The sequence below is a fragment of the Vanessa atalanta genome, chromosome 6, assembly GCF_905147765.1.
Source record: "Vanessa atalanta chromosome 6, ilVanAtal1.2, whole genome shotgun sequence".
Lineage (NCBI taxonomy): Eukaryota > Metazoa > Arthropoda > Insecta > Lepidoptera > Nymphalidae > Vanessa > Vanessa atalanta.
In genome coordinates this window covers 5,724,712-5,744,868 of record NC_061876.1, presented here as the reverse complement: position 1 = coordinate 5,744,868, position 20,157 = coordinate 5,724,712, and the positions used below count along the sequence as shown (strand labels likewise).

The 20,157-nt window shown below is 31.9% G+C and overlaps 1 protein-coding gene across 2 annotated transcripts in view; it reads left to right on the top strand.

Annotated features, from left to right (window-relative positions):
• The window catches only part of LOC125064950 (Ca(2+)/calmodulin-responsive adenylate cyclase), an 89,372-nt gene that overhangs the window by 6,955 nt on the left and 62,260 nt on the right, over positions 1 to 20,157 (top strand). For both annotated transcript variants that reach the window (XM_047672277.1, XM_047672278.1), the window contains exons 2-3: positions 14,091 to 14,364; positions 14,524 to 14,856. In XM_047672277.1, coding sequence (XP_047528233.1) covers positions 14,149 to 14,364; positions 14,524 to 14,856 — 549 coding nt within the window. In that variant the 5' untranslated portion in view covers positions 14,091 to 14,148. The remainder of the gene's footprint in view (positions 1 to 14,090; positions 14,365 to 14,523; positions 14,857 to 20,157) is intronic.

Here is a 20,157-nt window from a genome sequence, read left to right as displayed (position 1 = left end):
AGTATAGTTGTTAAAGACTTTTTGATAAAATGTTTTCAAAACGGTGAACGCCAAACTGTATAAGACATTGTTTTTTTCTATGTTATTGACATTGCAGCATTCAGCACAATCACAGGAACATAAAGGGTACTCATGTTGTTCTCACTTTATAGTAGAATCAGAAAATATAAACACAAAGCAGAATGTTTTCTTTTATACTCAAGGCGAAGTCTTAAGAGAGCAAACATATTTAGTATATTAAACTGACTTTGACTTGTAAAGGGTGACAAAAGTACTTAAATATTCTCGGTTTATTTTTCTAAAACATTGACATTGGTTATATTTCAGCATTTTTACTTTTAAATACGATTTATCGATAGTTTAGTCAAAATAAATATAAATCCGTAATCATATGTAGCGTCATAAACCAAGTAGAAGTGTAAATTACGGTGTAATTACGGTAATAGACAAAAGGCTTATAATATTAAAAATTTGCCGTATAATATAAAAAAATAAGTGTAATTTCTTTGTGCAACATAAGAATACATATTTTAAAATAATATATTATAATTAAGTCGTCGGTATGCTCAATTTTTTGAAATCGGAAAATCGTGAATGTTGCCAGTCTATGAAATAGGATTGTATTTGGTACCTGTGATAATTCTAAAAAGCGATAGTGAACTTTACTGCTACAATATTTAGAATATAAATTGTTTAAATTATTGTTATACATTGAAAAAGAGATAAATAATAATAATCGCTGATTGATATTATATGATGACATATGGGTAATCGTTTCATCAAATAAATGGCAGCACTTTTACATTTCATAAGCTTGTCAATCATTTATTGACATTGTGACTCGGATTGCGAAATTCTCGTTGTGTTTTGTAAAGTAATTTGTCTATGTTTCCTGATATGCGTTGTTTGCTAACCCAACTGACCCGGATTATTTTGGACTAAGGATCTACGCGTTACGATTTAATATGGTTTTACGTATCTTGGCCCACCAATTACGCCCGCAACGCTCCTCTATGCTACATTATTTAATTATGTATAATAAATATACTATAAATAATTACATACTTAAAAAGTTTAATAGTTTCAGTTTTTCATTTATACGTAACATAATATATGTATTTTCTGTACGCTATGACAGAATCATATTCATTTTCTGACTTTGATATTTGCCAATCTCAAACTTATGCATGAAAAAAAAATACAAACATATAAAATAACACTAATACGTTAATAATAATATATACAAGTTGTTTATTGTATGTCCATTCCAAGACGAGTTTGTGTGGGTGGGTTCATCTCATTTTTAAAATAAATCGCTTAAGACGTGTATTTTCATACCATTTTAACAATTATGTATTTAAATATTAGTTTCATACATCGATAGCTTAATGGCATTTAAAGCCGCCTGGAGTTGTGAAAGTCATGGGTTTGGTACCAACTCCTCGGGCTATTGTTTGCCACTTGTTTGCTAGTTTAAGCTTCACATAATGGGACAGGACTAGTGATTCTTGACATTGTTAATATTGTATTAAAAGATATATTTATGTCATTCAAGTAAAGTTATTATCATTGGCCGCTTTTTTCAACTAAAGTTCTCGTACTCGCCTTACTATAGTGGCAGAAATGGACACGTAAGGTAAAAGCCTTCCAATCTTTCCCTCTCTTTCTCTCTATATTTTTCTATTTTGCACGGTTTTATATAATACTAGCGACCATTCCCGTCTTCGCACGGATGCAATGTTGACACTAAATATACTACATAATGCCTTATAAATTTAACAGCTTTTTTGTCATTAGACAATACAAACCGCTATGTCCCTGCATTTTAAATCTGATATATCTTTAAAAATATTCATTAAAATTACATGCTGTAATATATAATAGGGTCATATTGATCTATATTAAATACACAATGTATTTATGTTACTTAATTTGATAACGATTAATGCTGTATTGCTTAAAATCGCTTCAAAAACAAGCCATTATTTCTCGTAAGTATATGATAATTTTTTTTATTGTGGGTTATCCTTAAGAGATAAACATATACCATCGCGGACTTTTTTGAAGACCTTTTAAGGTGTACAATACTGTAGTACATTATTTTAATCTATTTTGTAGGGTTCAGGCAGCGTTTGCAATATAAGCGCAAAAAAATGACATCGTTTTAGAAACCTCTAAAATTATCAGTGTTTCTCTGATATATTGTGCATGTACCTATTATACATATAAACCTTCCTCTTGAATCTATCTGTCTATTGAGAAAAACCGTATCAAAATCCGTTGTGTAATTTTAAATATCAAAGCATACTCAGGGACAGACAGCGGTAAGCGACTTTGTTTTATTCTATATAATGATGATTATTATTTTTAATAACAATGTTGTCACTGTCGTTTATTTATTATTAAAAGTCGTTTATTTGTGTCTTTTATTTATTATATAATGATATTATGATATATATCGAAAGCAGCTTGATTCCAACCGGGTGGGTTAGTGTCCCACGACACTCTCGTTTGTATTAACAAGTAAGGTAAGGCGATTCTAAAAATAACACGGGTGTAAGTTTCCTTTCTCCTTAATCACCACATCAATCGTCAATCTTGGCATCACATATTGATTAATCGTTACTGTATTTGTAGAATTCGTTGCCAAGAAAAGTAATTCTGTCATTTGCGATATCAAAGAACGGAAGCACGATAAGTTTACTTTTATCACTCGTAATAGTTTTCGGATACCTCACTAATTGTTACGGATTGTTTTATCTTATTCAATGTTATAACAACACTGATAATATGTGGATAGGGTGTACCCGTTTATTAATTATCTTCTGAATTGTAAAATAAATATATTTTTCTTATTTTGTAAATAGTAATATATGCGTCACACGAGATCAAAAGATAGCATAATAGATCGTCCTGCCATTTGAGTCGGTCTTGCACCCGAGGCGTGCTCCTGACAGAATTTTGACCACGACATTAAATCTTAAGGAGAAGTCCAATCATCCTCACGCTTTGCGTGCTTTCCGAAGCAAAGGAGCGTAATACTAACTGCTTTCTAAATTTAGATCACTACTGAGAAATTATATACGGATAACATAACTGTGACGTGTATTTTCAATATATTGGATATAAATTGTACACGATATGTGGAAAATAGATGTTCAAATTGTTTACACTTAAGCGCGAACGCTTTGGTAAAGCTATTGGGTATCAGGTCAGTCATTTAATACATTATAATATATATCTAAGAATCAAAGCCAAATATAAAATAATTGGTGTTATATATGTAACATATTATTCTTATATAATTAATAATTATATTATATTACAGCGATGGTTAATGTCAAAAGCAGTTAAATTATAATGTTATGTAATTTATGATCGATAAGTCGTTGTTATAGCTTTTATTATATTTATTATTATAATAAAGTTCAATTAATAATCAATATACTCTGAAACAGTATTAAGAGCAATATGATTCGTGAATATTAATTTAAATATGAAAATAATATTTTTAATATGAACGTTTACCTCGTTTTTTTTACATATTTGGGTATCACTGCGTCCTTGCCCCATTTCTTAAATAATTTAGATAAAACGTAACGACTATCGATTACCATTCATATTTGCGATATAAACATTAATACGTTAATAATAACCAAGGCTTCGTAACGGTAAATCTTTATTTGGGAATGTATTCAACTTTTAAATATAATAAATGCAAAAGATTGTGACTTTCGATGATTATTATCCAATCAGACTGCGATACTAATTAAGTTTATTACAAAGGATACTTTTATTAAATCAATAATAATTGAGTTGTACATAGTTTAAAGTAAAATCAGAATATATATTTTAAATTAACTCTTGTTGTTACCTCATCACGGCTAAACCCTGAACCGATCGTAATGAAATTTGGCATAGGAGTAGAACCGCTCGAAGAAGGTGGCGGGATCCGATTAATAAGGAAGGTGAACTGAGAACTTTGGTGCATTTTGGAATACACATAGGTCAAGCAGTAGATTCTGCTTGGCTATTGAAGATGGTGATTAAGGCAGCCTCAGACCGGGACAAGGACAAATGCATATCTATTACGAGACCTGCGTAAAAAATATTCTTTAACTAGTCTTTTTTTAATATGTATTGAGGTCTTATATTCGTAACTAAAACTATATAATATTTTGTACAACGAAGGTTTATTATTTTGATGTCTGCTTTTTTTTTTAATACGAATTCGTACGTTGATGTTTGAAGCAATAAACTTCAAGTTTAGCCGGTTTTTTATGGCTAAGGTTAGGTTTTTTGAAGTCAAAATGTTCATATGCGATCTTTGAGTTTCCTTTATATGGTTTATGGGCATTTTTTTGTAAGTCGTCAAATTCGTAAATTTTTTATTTTATTATTCCGTGTTTTAAAGTCGAGCGTGAAAAATCAATTACTTTATATTTATAACATTCAGATATAATAAATGCAATGCGAACGTAATAAGTAAATCAGAAAATGTTCACACCTTTTGTCTACTGCGTAATAATATTGACGGTTAAAACATACTAATTTAGCATACATTTAAGATTCAGACTTTTTATATTGGTTTTGCATGTTAAAATATAAAAATCAGACCTTATGCGGTCCGTAATAATTATTTCTTTAAAGGAATTATTGGAGAATTTTGTACTAGCATATAATCACGCTATAAGAATCTAATTTTTAATACTTTTCATACTTTAATACATTTTATACTTAAAAACAAAAAAAAAAGTCATTAATTTCTCATAAAGTTATCTTATTAATCTAATAGAATTCAATTTGTTAAAGCTTGCACTGGTTTTATTCGAATGTACAAAATAATGCTGTTTCCTGTAATCGATTTACGTGTAGGCGTTTAAATATTTTAAATAAATTCCGTTGATCTATTGAAGTATAGATTGCATTATAGATAGAAGGATTATTTCCTGCTGCCACGAGCAGATTCATTTTGGTGCTTATAACATACTATTACGTAATATTCTTTTGTATGTTTTGACTGAGAAAATGTTATTGAGTATTTATTTATTACATTATAAATCAAACTATTTTAAAGATTTATCTTTCCGTGCTATAACAGTGCTGTCTGGTTCGTATGTGCTGTCCAGAGAATTGGATTTGCGATTCAATGAAACTATTCAACTTATTGAATACTTAATTTTTATGAAGTCGTTAGTTATATAAACATGCGTATATTTTTTTAAAGAATTGCCATGCATTCGTGTCATCTACTTTAATATTATTTAATGAAAAAATGTAACCGTGAAGAGAAACATTACGTAAACGCTCTAGAAAATGTCCAATCGGTTCGCAAGAAATCATATTCGTGACTCACAATTTGACTCCAGTAATATAAAACCTATCTATACCTATACATCTATATTATACATATATAGGTATTGCAATATCCCTCGTAAAATATCGTTCATATCCCACCGTCTTAGTTTCATATATGACTGCTTAGTTTTCTCCTCCGTTTGGTCTCTTTCGTTTACCGAAGGCTAGCTTAATCTTTTTGAATTTCATAGATTTTGTTTTTTCAAACTCTCGAAAAATATTCGGTTCAGAAAACAAATAAGTAGACTTAACAAAACTTCAGACTTCCGATATTTCTCGTGTTCGTTTTGTTTTATTTATTTTACAGAGTTTGCTCTGTGGCCGTATTAATACTGCTTATAATGGATTTACACTTTATTATGTTATTACTGAGGAGATTAAATAAAATGGTCTCATTTAAATAATGATGATAATAATATGATATTAAGTAATTGTGCCTGGATAATTATTATAAGCAACAAAGCGTTGATCCCGCTAGTTGTCATTAAAGTAAAAGCCCTATTTTTGAGGAAGCTTTATGAAATTAATTTTAAAATTAGTTAACCAGATTACGAAGTCGTGACGGAGTCCCTGTATATTTTAGTACGAATAACCGGTACATCCGCCCGTCATGTTTAATTACCTCTTTGAAGCCCGTAGTCCAGGAGGACTAACCCTAGTTACCTTGTTTAAATTCATTATTCGTAAATTATTTGTAGCTCCTCCGAGTATTCCGAAAACATCTTTAAAATATTACTAATCTATATTATTACTGTCTCAAGTTAATATTAATAGTTTTATTTTCTCTTTGACTGAGAAAATGGTAATAATATGTACACTTATGTAATTATCCTTTTCTTACAAGTAGTCAAAGAATTAATCTCTCGATGAATCATAATAAATAATCTCTACATTGAAAAAAGATCTAATAGGTTGGCAGTGCCAATAGTTGGTGGCCAATGGGCCACCTGGTGGTTACGTAAGTTTGTTATAGTATAAATACTGTTTTTTTTTCATTTAAAATAATAATTTAATTTAATTGACATTATTCTGAAATCGGAAAATAAAGTTCTTACACCTTACCTACATTACGTACAGTTAGACCGGTATATTAGTCATGGTGATTCGACATAATTACGTTATTAATATGCGTTGTTTTATTTTGTTAAGGGTTATCGCGTGTGAACTTGAATTTATATATTCGTTGCATCGCGGCATTAGTTGGGGAAATCAGGGTTTCAGTAATGTTTGATCGTTCGGGAATAGCCGCCCTTGGCCACGACCCGTACTTCCGTAACGTTTTGACTTGAGTCCAAACAAAACAGCGTGACATGCTCACAGAGGCGAAATGTAAAAGCCCATTTGGGAATTTGCAATAATTAATTAACTTAATTTAGGTAATAAAAAGTTAGACTACACGTATATCTCTACAAAGTATAAAATAAAGCTTCATGCCGTCTGTACGCACATATCTTATAGACTATACAATTGATGTAGTATTCATAAATAAACAGAGTGATTCAAGAGGAGGGTTGTATATTAGGTCCTTATGTACCTTTGTGTGATCGGGACGGTTTTTAACGTATTTAATATTTTTATCCTTAAATTTGGATAATATTATTGTTAAACAAACTTCTTATTGCTATAACAAGCTAATGCGATTTTGACGAATTCCTTGTAATACACAAATATTTTCGAAATCGAAATACACCAAAGCCAATCGTTCTGCATTTTATTGAGACTAACCGACAACAAAAGACCCGAACCCACTCGTCGGGTGACGGATCCATATTTAAATTGGATCCTCTTTTCTGTTCACACTAGTCAGATGCTGGTAACGACGAAGCCAGAGTTTTATTAAGTATATACATATTTATAATATTTACCTAATATATAGGCATATGTTTTTTTGGTAATATAGACACATTTAGAAGATAAACAAACAGCGACGATAAAGAAAAACTTGTTAAACCCTGCCGACTACCTCTAATAAGGTCTAGGTCTAGTTGCCGATGTGGCGAAAAGTGGGGTGAAGATTATCGAAAATGTAAGTTCAGCTATGTACGATGTATATGCACATTATGCATACTATACATATTATTGCTATATGCGAGCGAAATCAGATATCAATTTAGGGAAAAAAGCAACGGTTTTTATACCGCGCTCGACGACGCACGAATTGTAATGTTCACTTCGAAAATGTTCTTCAAATATATAACGAGTATATACCAATGTTTAAAATAACAACTTCGTTAAATAATATTTTTATTTAAATGTCGTAAACATGAAATCCGATGAATACAAATGCATGTATGTTTATTATTTAAATAATCTTATATAGAATAATACACTTTAACGATAAATGATTTTTAAATAATAAAACATTTAGTTTTATTCAGTTTTTTGTAAATAAACAAATTTATTAGTCAAAATAGGTGTTTGTCGTTTCGCGCGTAAACACAATTATGCTTAAGAGGTTTCTCATTTTAATTTGCATAGCTTGTGCTTTTCAGATAAAATTATAACTGGATTTTGTATAGAATTCTTGTAATTAGAGTGAGGTTTCAGTGTTAAATGAAAATAGGTCAGTAGGCAGTCATGTGTTAGGCTGATATTCATAATAGTACTTTTAAACGGTTTTTCTTTTCATTTTCACCGCCGACGCAAAATCTATGACACGTTTTATACTTTACGACCTTTTAATTAGTTTTTTTATATGACCTAAAAATCAAATTGGTTTTGATTGGAAACTCAAGAGTGAAGGCACCAACAAAATACTTTTATGAGATAGTACGTTCAATTTAACGATATTTTGACCAGAATGTAATGTTTTGAAAGAAAATTACAGTCAACGTGAAAAATAGTTTTCATCAAACAAAGAAGCTGTCGACGACGCCTTGGTCTTTATTACTAACTAAAAATTACTTCTTTTTCAAAGTGACTTGATGAATTGTGAGATAAGTTTTTTTACCATTGTACATTTTATATCTGTAAGTGGAGTATAAATTGTTTAATTAATATTTTACTACTACTATGTACTGACACATTATAATTATATAATAATTATAATTTAATATTCTGTAAAATTAACCTACATAATAAAATATTTTTAAATATACTGAATATGTTATTTTTTTTTTATTTTACTCACATTGTTTGCCATAGCTATTGATAAAAATCTACGAAACCGCGATGATTGTGATCTTCACGGAGAACAGCTTGCGACGTATAGTTGCTTAATTTATCAACCTGTTCTTTATATTGTTTTTATGGCTCCATTCTTTAACGAGTCAACTTTACACAATAAAAATCAATGTCATAGTCTTCGTTGTGTGTCAAAACTGGTAGGCGGACTTGTATCGTTGTATTTTAATACGAAAGTACGGCGTCTCGGTCGGCCGAACGCTCTGGATGTCATAAAAATTACGAGCGGGTGGGTAAATTTAATTCAGTGTCAAATAGCTGAAATAAGTAGGCGGAGAGATTTTGCGTGATAAATTATAACAGAGTACGGCGTCTGTGTTGTACATGCGGTGTTGTTGTAAATAGCCCGCTATTTATTCATATTTCGAGGTGACAGTCTATTTTTGCCGTCTCCGGCCGGCTGTGCGCTGTTGACAGATGTTTAAGCAGCTCCACTATTAAGATGTATTGCCCTTTTACTTTGGCGAAATTCGTGATACTACCTTATATTAACTTATTTTCTGATTTAAAGGCAGAATAATGAAGAAGTATATAGACATCCCACAGGGTTTCAAGCTGAAGGTCTACTATGCAGTGTTTACTTTGTATAGTTCTATTACAAATACGAATATTTCATGATCGAATTAATTTTAACGTAACGTAATTAAGATTTATAACAAGAATTAATGATTTAGATTATTTGAAAGTGATATATTTGTTTACGAATTATTTATACGCGACATAATCACACACACAACACACATTTGCATCACGTATACACACACGCATCATCGATGTCGATGGCGAAGGTGTTAATAGCTATCTTTTCGTAATTACCATTCGACTGATGAGTCTTGTTTTACTATATAGTCATCTAAAATTGATCCATTAATTAAATTATTATTATAACGATGACATTTGAATTGATTGCATTACAGAGAGCTACGAATGCAATTGTTTCTAGTGCTTCATTAATACGATCATAGTAACAGGCTTATAGATGTATACAATGTTTTATTGACATTCAATGTTTTTTTTTTCGTCTTAGGCAAATTATAGTATTATTTCAAACAAGAATTACATTACAATAACAAGGACAGTCAATTGTATTTTTAATTTACTGTGATAATTTTTTTATTATGTCTCTAATAGTTAAACATTTTATTTCAATTGACGTGTCACATGTTGCACCTTTATAATAGAAATTTTAATGACATAATAATTAATAATTTTATCAAATGTCAGTTCACTAAATATTACCACAATCAACGAAACGCATAAACATAAAAATTGCTTATCTTTATTTGTGAAAATCAATCGGCAGATGCTACTGCATACAGATATAAATGCACCTAATATAGGTAGTCCGTTACAAAGGATGATACGAGCGTGAATCTGCGAGTACCTGGCGGAGGGTATGGTAAAAGGCTGCGTTTGTGTGGTTGTTTTGAAAGGCTGAATTTTTTCATAGTAGTGCAGTGGGTGCGTCGAATGGCGCCGCGGCGCTCTGCGTTCCGAGTTTCATTCGTCTACCGCGATGCCTACTGGGTTTATTGACCCGGCGACCGTGACCCCCTCTCCCCTCTTCTGGTTATCCCACCACCAGCGCCAGCGATTTGCAACGAAATGTCACAACGAACGAATTGCTTAGATGATTCGCTTTTGATCTTCCTCCTCTTTAAATGCGAATACAATGAAGTTGGCATTTCAAAGAGAGGTAAGCTGTTTTGACTTGTGAATTATAGCAAGTATTATATTACTATTATGTCTCAAAGATTTCCTTTCATAAAGTTATAATACAAGATAGTAATTTAAATACACATTTGTTACAATAGTAATAATTTATGAAGGGAGCGACACACAAGATATATCTACAAATCATTATTTGTGTAATATTTAAGTGTTTAAAGCTAATTAATTTCGATAGCGTTGGTTTCGTTTTAAATTAATATTTATTCGATCATTGAAATCGCTTTGTCGTTACACGGTTTTACACTGTGATGTTATACTTCACGCTTTTCATTTTTAATTGCACGTAACGTATTAATCAAACAATTGTCTGTCTGAGACATCGTTCGCATCAATAGTTACAACGCTAAAAAGTACTAAGGGTTCATCTACAGCTTAACCTACAAAATGTACTGATTTTCGGGGAATATACAGAACCGCACTTATGTTTGTAAAATGGACTATAATTTATTGTATAGGTCTTTATAAAAAAATATAGGAATGGTGTTTGTTGCATTTTATATTTTGAACTAGCTATTCTTTGCAACTTCATCCGTGTCTTGTTTATTTTTATAGTAAATTTTCTGCTTATATCTTTTAAATGGTCTTAGACCACATTTACACGTGGTTTAATCGTGATGAAGTAATAAATGGATATAGATAGTTACTGTTACATTTTTAATATAAGTCGGACATTATGACGCTCGACTTTATCCCTGCGACATCCGTTACCATGGATTTATTCAAGTTAAAAGATAGCTTTAGTTACTTTTCAGTCAAGGAAGTATCTCCAAGCCAATCCAAAAATCATGCCGATCCGTTACCTCTTTGCTGCTTGAAAGAAGAACCTTAACAAATACACTTTTTAACTATTAATATATTAGTTGCCGCCCGCGGATTGGTCCGCGTTTTGGGGATGGTTGTTGTTTTTTGTGACTAACATCTGACGTGTTAGGCATAAAGAAGCCTATGTGCTTCCTGGAGCTCAATCTTTCTTCATACGCAATTTAATCAAATTCGTTTAAATGGTTTGGTGAAAGAACAACCGACTGAGAAGCAGAGTTACTTTCGCATTTATAATATTAGTATAGATTAGTATAAATTAATGTAACAGTGCTAACTCCTCTTTTGTGGAGAATCTTTTGGAGTTTATTGATTTGGAGGTCAATACTCATGTGGCAGACATTCATCCGACTTATGTATATGTATTCCATTCAAAGTTTTCCTTCACAGCCGACCTCGAGGACAATTAAACACTATAAATTCAGTGGCGCTTTCACGGGTTTGAAATAGTTATCTTCGAGTTCTAACGACTGGGCTATCTCTGCTCGACGTATAATTAAGGGTGAAATGAGATACTGTAAGGTATATGGCTCTGTATATTAATAATTGTGATAGACCAATGAACAAATCGTTATGTAACTTCTATATTTGACGAGCAATTTTATTAGTTATGTATGTAATAACAAATAATAATTACGCCCACGATAAGTGGTTAAATTTAATCTCTTTCAAAACCGATTTCCATAAACGTTTTTGTAGATTAAATATTCGTGCTTTGTCGTATTCGTACCATATTTTTAGTATTCGCATGGGACATAAAAAATATTGTTCTTACTGAAGAGCAAGCTGCCGGGCTGGTCGCAGCGCAGTTCCGTGGTGCGTTTAACATACAAATAACTGCTCAAACGCTCGGCGTAGTTTTAAATTCACAAAGAGAAAAGCAACCTTTTTTTTACAGTAGCAATGAAAACACGTTTATTTGAATCAGAAGTTTACTCGCGTTTAAATTTATTAATATGGTTTTGAAAAGCGTTTCGTTAATGAAGGAGTTCTATTAATAGGTTTTTTATTCGTTGTTTTGATTTAAGACTTATCAGAAACCGGTTTTTTACTAGACGTCGCGAAAATTTTTCTTTTTAATATCGAAAACGGAAGACGACTTAAATGAAGTTGAATTTAGGAGACGTAAAGTAATAAATAAAATCTTTCAAAATCCTGTCACAGTTTCGGCTGTGCGTTGATTCAGTAACAAACTAAAATTTTTCAAATTTTGACTAAAAATAAATAATATATAATAAGGAATGATATCCTACCTGTTTTTCTACTACTCCTTTAACTTTTACTATTTTCTACACAGAAATGAGCAAAAGTTTTATATACTTGTTACTGCCCTCAGTGGTAGTCTATTACACGCTAAGTGTGTCATAACGTCCGATTATGGCACCCGGTTATATTGACCGTTACATTGGAAATATTATAAATATTTAAGATTTATACTCTTTTATAAAGATATATATTTATATTTTAATTGTGTGTGTTGGGAAACGGAATATTTTTATAGTATAGGAGAACAATAACAGTCGTATCTAAATGCTTTAAATGATTTATTTGACGTATTTATTATGACGTCTATAGTTTATCTTTATTACGTCACTGCTAAAGTTTACTGCTTAGAAATAATTCTTATTGTAAAATCTTAACATTTATAAAAAAATCAATATAAATAATGCCAACGTAATGTAAATAAACATAATCTTATAATTTCGTTATAAATAATTATTTAGTTTTGGATTTAGACTTTGAAGTTATTTTATCGCGTTGACAAGTATAATATAAAGTTTTTGTTATCAAATGATTATTATCAACATGTGTTTTCCTGCATTTAATCATTTTAACAGAAATATTATAGAACAGTATTAATTTTAAGTGAGTTTCATTAAGTAATCGGTGTTTTACTTTGTACCTTTGTATTGGACTGGTCTTTTGGGATGAGTTTTATTTTCATATATTTACTACTATTTAATTTCGTGAACCTTAATATAACATTTACTGGTGTTAGTTCATACATTAAATTATAACGATCATAAGATGATGATTTCTTAATATAAACTTAATCGAAGTTTCGGATAAATGCTACTTGACATTATAACGCCTTATAAAGTCTCCTCTAAAAGATTTGCCATTTGCGATATTAAAGTCCACACGTGTGGGTACAGGTGCTCTCCATTCACTCTACTAGGCCAATGGGACGGCAAACCAACACGACTAAAGAGATTTCAGTTGAGGTATTCTGTTAGAAGAAATTCGAAACTCACTTCAGAACAAGAGCGTGAAATGTCAAAATGAGAAATGCGACATTGGCTATAATAATCATAAAATTATAGAATACATGTATCAAAATGGCGTATCGCCTTAATTCGATTGTCAACATTTCATGGGTGAGCTATGAAGTGATTTCTTACACAAATGCACTGCTAGTGCTTTTTGTAGTATGAGAAACACTGCTAACATCCTAACTCCGATTTGTAATCAAAATTCATGAAAAGACTAAGCTAACTATTTATCGCGATCTGTAGGTGTATAGTTACCACAATACCAATGATCAACTTATAAATATCATTAATAATTATGTATGTATATATTATTTATACAAATACAGTAAGTTGCTATTTAATAAATATTGCAACTATAGAAATAAATGAAACAAATCTCAATCACATAAATGTAAATAGTCACTTACTTCGTTTCATTTTATTTTCACTTTTTCCATCAAGTCGATATTGTTGTTAATGTAAAAAAGTCTAATATTATATAAGTAAGGGTGATTTATCATACTAAATTCATTATACTAACTTCATTGATATAAAAATTAATGATTGATGAAAAAACTTACGTAATAATGGATTCCAGTGACGACTGATTGGCGAAGACGAGTTTTTTTATTGCTTGCGATTGCAGCCTTATTTCCAAAGGGACTTGTCTTGTCAATTAGTCATAATAGCTATGAGTGAAATGATCGATTATATATTAATTAATTTCTGAAAATTCGCTTTGTTCAGATGAGGCGGAGGGAGGTACGTGAGGGTGCGCAGGCGAGGTGAGACGACGAACCGGAGCATGGATCACGCAGTAAAGGCGATGTCGGCGCGCGGGCCGCTGGCGCGGTTGCTCGCGCGCCGCCGCTTCGAATCCGCTGAACTAGAGGAGCTGTATGCTCGCTACGCGTGCAAGCTACAGCGCTCCTCAGTGGGTTACGCACTTGCACTCTGGGCCGTGCTCGCTGCTGCGCTCGCAGGCGTCGATGCCACGAGAGGTTGGCGGAGAGCGCCACAGGTATAAATTATTTTATTATAAATATGTAGTTCTAAAACACGTGTTCTTTTTTTCTTTTTTCAAGTGGACACTATGTAGGAAAAAATACATAATATGTTTTTTTTTTCGAAAGCTACTTACTATTCAGATTTTCGATATGACAAATAACTATTCTGTTAGGTGGGCGTGTTAAGCGCGCACGCCGTGCTATGTGGCGGGCTCGCATGGTGGTGCGGGCGAGCCAGCAGTGTGGCACCGGAAAGGCGCTTACCGCGCGCTTGCTGGCTTGCTCTCGCGGGTGGCGGCACGGCTTTAGCCGCTACGTTGCCCGCTTGGAACCCTGGAGCGGCGGCGGAAGGCGCGGCCCACGTAGTCTGGGCTGTTTTCGCTGCCTACGCGCTATTACCAGTAGGCGCGCCAGTTGCAGCCGCTTTCGGTCTGCTTCTACCCACCGCACATACTATTGCTGCCGCATTGGTGGCCCATCGCTTTCCATACCATGTATGGCAACAGGTTAGTCTCGTCGCTATTAGAAAATAAATGTGTAGTACTACTATTGTTCATGTACATGCGAGGCGAATTGTTATGAATAATGTTCTCATTAATCATGAGTGTTCTAAAATACAAAAAAAAAACAAATGAGTGTGTCTAATTTGTGTTATCGTAAAATGCATTTATAATTTAAGCATGACTTTTCATTTCGTACAAGATAATAGTTTCGATTATTTTTAATGATTTAGGCGGACAGGCAAATTGACCAATTGGTAAATACTCACGATCGCCCATGATCACGATAGACATAGACGCTGTAAGAAATATAAACCATACCTTACATCGCCAACCTTGGGAAGTAAGATGTCTCTAGAGTTACAATGGATCACAGCAATACTGAGTACTGATATTGGCAATAGAATATCTGATGAGTGGGTGGTACCTACTCAGACGGACTCGCATAAACCCCTACCACCAAGACTAATTCTAATAATTCATAAGTTCCTCTTCTGTTCATGTTTTAAATGTCATGCAGAACGAACATATGTAGGTGGTCATTTTACATTCTATACAACTCATATAATTTAATTTAATTCTATATAAATACATGTATATATCAAATAGATTTATAAATATAAAGATTATGTTTTCGAAACGTTGTTCGCAGTTGAAACCATTAGGGGTTAATTCGCGCCGGTATTGGCGATTACGTCATACCTTGCACCCGATTGTTGCCTCCCTCAGATAATAATCTATGAAAACGCCGCTATTTGCGGTAACCTTGTACTAATTGCTCTCGGCATTTAAAATAGTTACGAACAAGGAAATTATATTGTTAACAATGAATACATTTATTCCCGGAACCGTGTATGAATGTGTCATAGTAGGCGTGGAATTGTTGGCGTCGTCAATATGTAAATTTATCGTGTTACGTATCTGACATGGCAGACTGGCTACCTCGTTATAGTTGACACTTTCAACGCCACTTTCCTCCATATTCACTTACGTGAACATCGGACAATATCCCCACTGACGGATCCTTAAGTGATAGAATTTAAAACGTGTTTGGAAGGAAACAAATCGATACATATACGTGATAAATATATAATAATACGTGAAATATATTACTTAACTAAAATAACAGTTGTAAGGAGATTTCAAGTAAACAATTTAGAAACGACCTCGTGATCGTTTCAAACGACATTAGTACTATGTTTATATTACTTAAAATTAAAGTGAAACTATTTTATATTTTATATTAAACACTTGATTCATCCCGCGATCCGACTTGCATTAAATATGTGTCATAACGTCAATTCAAAAGTCTTAAACTCTAAAAATTTTAACTTTAATTACGTTAATTATTTTCGAATATATTCCAAAAAAAATTTAAAATAGATTTTCATTAATATCACACACACATACATACGTAAATTAAACATAATGACACTTTTGTACGTAAATTAAACTGCTATAGAAACAACATATCTGTGAAATAAAGAATATACGATACCGTGAATTATTTAGATTACAAAATATATATTGAAGATTGAATATTATCCTAGTAAATAGATAGGTAGACGTATGGAAATTAAGATAATGGTTGTTTTGTTAACTTGCGAAGAGCGATATTTACTTAGAAAATGTATTTTTACATAGAAAGAAAAATCAATTTTATTTATTTGTATATATTAATGGATTGGAATTTTGCCTTATTATGCCCTATTATTAGACACGTGACAAATTTCACAAGTCGAATGTGCTTCGTTTCATACTGTTTATTTCATTAAACAATAAACATGATCGTTACATATTTTTAATTCAAGGATTTATTGAAGTAATAGTTCGGTTAGTAGGAAGAATGACGGTACGACAATTTAATATTGGTTGAAACGAGGAGTACTTATAATTTCTTCATCCCTCCGTCTGACAGCCTCACGGTTTTATTCAAAGAGCAAACGTAAGTGCATTAAATTTTTGCAAAATGCTTCAAATAGAATCCTATTTTAATTTATATAAAAGTAAAATCGTGTCGTTGCGGCTCTCGAGATATTTTTCAGTTTTTCTGTAGTGTATGTATCTAACTAAAATTAGTACAGTTGGTAATTTTTTTAATAAAAATGGGGTTTTAAAAAATGTGTGTTGTTATTATTAAGTAGAACATTTGGTAATTATTACAACTCGTAACCATTCGCTGGGCAAACGCTTGTCTTTTAAGGAGAAGGCTTAAAGCTTCATCCACCTCGTTTATGCTGCAACAAAATATTTATCTACATATGTACTTATCTATTATATGATTTACGAGCCGCATAGCTACTAAAAAAGTCGCAGGTTCGATTTAGACCCCTTAAGCTATTGTCGTCCCCATTCCTAGCTTTAAGCTTAATTAGACCGCTAAGTAGTAATTTAGTTCTTTTTATAATGGGACAGTGCTATTATTCTTATAAAATAAAAACATTAGCAACTGCTAAGTTAAGCTGTCGCTATTATCTGATGTTTGGTATGTCGAGTCTAATGAAATTTTTGCTTGTCTTCAAAGCTTGAATTAAATAATTTCTGTTTTATTTTAATAAATTCAATACACAAGTAATCAAACTAAAAACCATTTACAAAACATAAATTATTGTGGTCGCATATTCTTGAGTATTTTCGTTGCTTAACAAAACTTTATTGAGAAATAAATATCGGTTTAGTGAAATTATAAGTTTCGATAATGTACTACAAAAAAAAATATTTATACTATTAATTCGGGATATATTATTGACTTTTGTTATTATAGAAGTAAAGTTAAAAAAAACCTAAGAGGAACAGTTATAGATAATGAATACACATGTAACAGAATCAGTCATCCGTTATATCTATTTTACCTCACGAAATTTTCTTGCTTCCTTTTAAATTAAGTGCGAAAAACTCAGTGGTTTTACCCAAATTTGAACGCGTAACCTTTTAGCTGAGATCTATCTACACGGGCATTACGGGTCGTAAAAAGTATAAGGCTTGTGCGCTAATAAATGTTATGACTAATTAATTTAAGTTGGTTATAAATTATTCATTAACATGTATTTATTACATTAGAAGTAGTTTCATGTAAAATGGTATGGTATTACTTGGTTTGGTAACATCTGGTTCGTGTAAATCAGAGCCGCGTGCCGAATCGGATTAATATATCCGCCAAGACTTAGTGTGCAGGGATTTAAATTTCTTGTTTTCTCCTTGAAATTGTCTGTCGAGTAGTAAGGTTAAACACTATTTCAAAATTAGCAATGGTTTAAACCTAGTGTTTCTATTTTAAAACAAAGTACTCTTTGATTTTAACTACCTGTATTTTATGCGAGTTACTGAATAAAAGTGTTTTAAGTACTTCATTGCACGTTACAAAATTTTCTTGCCGAAATTTTTTTAAGTCAACTATGAATATTTGAACCTTTTTCGCTCCATACGATAATTCCACGTATAAAGATAAAAATAGTCTATGTAGGTTTCGAGTTTGGTTTTGTGATTTTCTTAAAGTACTTGAATCATTCACGATTACGTGTATCAATCCAATTAATAACGGTCCTTATAGTCGGATAAGTGGTTTTCGATCCAGTGATTTATGGAATCCGCCTGATCCCGTCGCTCCCTCTAACAAATGTTTTGCTCGGCCGACCTCTGTGATTCGCATCCACTTGAACGGAAAACTCGTTCGTCTTAACGGTTTGCTGTCGGTAATAATTGATCAACCTTATTGTTTCATGCTGATCTGGAAATAGCTGATTTAATAAACAATGAGAAACAGCTGGATAATATCCAATGTAACTAACTGTTCCCGTTGACAACAACGTTTCCAATTGATGTACGAGTAGTATGGTAAAGTGTTATTCTAGTACAGTTTTCTTGAAAAATCTTTAATTTTAATTAGTACATAATTACTATGTTTTTTAATATATTGTTTTTTTTTTTATATATATAATTTACATCTACCTATATATAAATTTACTAGTTCTCGCCCGCGGTTTCACTCGCTTTTTAGGGGGTTGGTCGTTACGTTACGTTACCTAGGCAAAAAAAGCTTAGCCTATAGCCTAAGGAAGGACTCCTTGGAGTTCAAATTTGCTTCATACCAAATTTCATCAAATTCGGTTCATTGGTTTGGCCGTTAAAGAGCGACTGACAGACAGATTTACTTTAACGCTTATAATATTAAGTATAGAAGTATAGATAAAACAAAGTCGCTTTCTGTCTCTATCAGTATCTCTGCTTTCTTCTTCTAAACCACTCAACGGCTTTTTGATATGGTTTTTACAAAAAATAATCGATAAACTAGGATCTTCTTAGGGATAGGAGACCTTAGTCCATCAATGTGACATTTACCGCTGTTACTTTACTTTCTCCAATTAATTTTTAATTTTCCTTATTCATATAGGTTAGTTATCTTGGGCATTAAATGTAAATAATAAATATATTTTACACTATTTCAATGAATACTTAAGGAAGATATAATCGATTCCAAATTACTTGCAGCGAATCGTTCGCTGCAAAACGTTGGTCGGTAACTGGCTGTTACAATAAATTGTATAAGTTATACATTACATATGCAGTTAAAAATATACAAATTTTAAATTTCTCATTTATAATATATATAAACTAACTTATAAATAAACGTTATGAAAAGTTTTCTTGCTAAGCGCACTTCTCATACTTTTTAATTAAAAAATTGCACCGTTCGAAAACGAAAAATGTATATTATTTTTATTATATAACTCACGATCCGTAGTGCTATTATGTAACAAGTCACATCTTATTTCAATCGTAAAATGTTTAAAACCGACTTACTGTGATACGCTTTAAAATGCCTATATCCTTTGAATGTTATCATTAATTAAAGTCAATGTCGCATAATACCTTCTGACATTTCATAATCGACTATTGCGTTATCGAGTTTGATCTTACAGATTAGATTTACGGACCAATTAGTCGAAAGCTATTCGTAAATATTTTTAAGTGTATTTGACTAGGTATGAAGGTAAGACGAAGAAAATACTACTTATTTTTATTTCGTAAGACGCCTTTGTAAACGTACAAATATAACATATACTGTTGTGAATATTGTTACGTTATGCCTAAACTCCCACCCCGAAATTTGTATTTCTCCTATTTCACTTACAGTAATGGAAGCAAAGGTTTGCTTTACGATCGATACAACTGGCAGCTGACGTCAATAAATTTATAGCTTTGACAACACTTTCGTCATTGAAATGAACTTCTGTTTGCATAATTTTTGATTATGTGAAACGTATGTTTATTAATATTTACGTTAACTACCTAGTTGGTTTAGTAGCT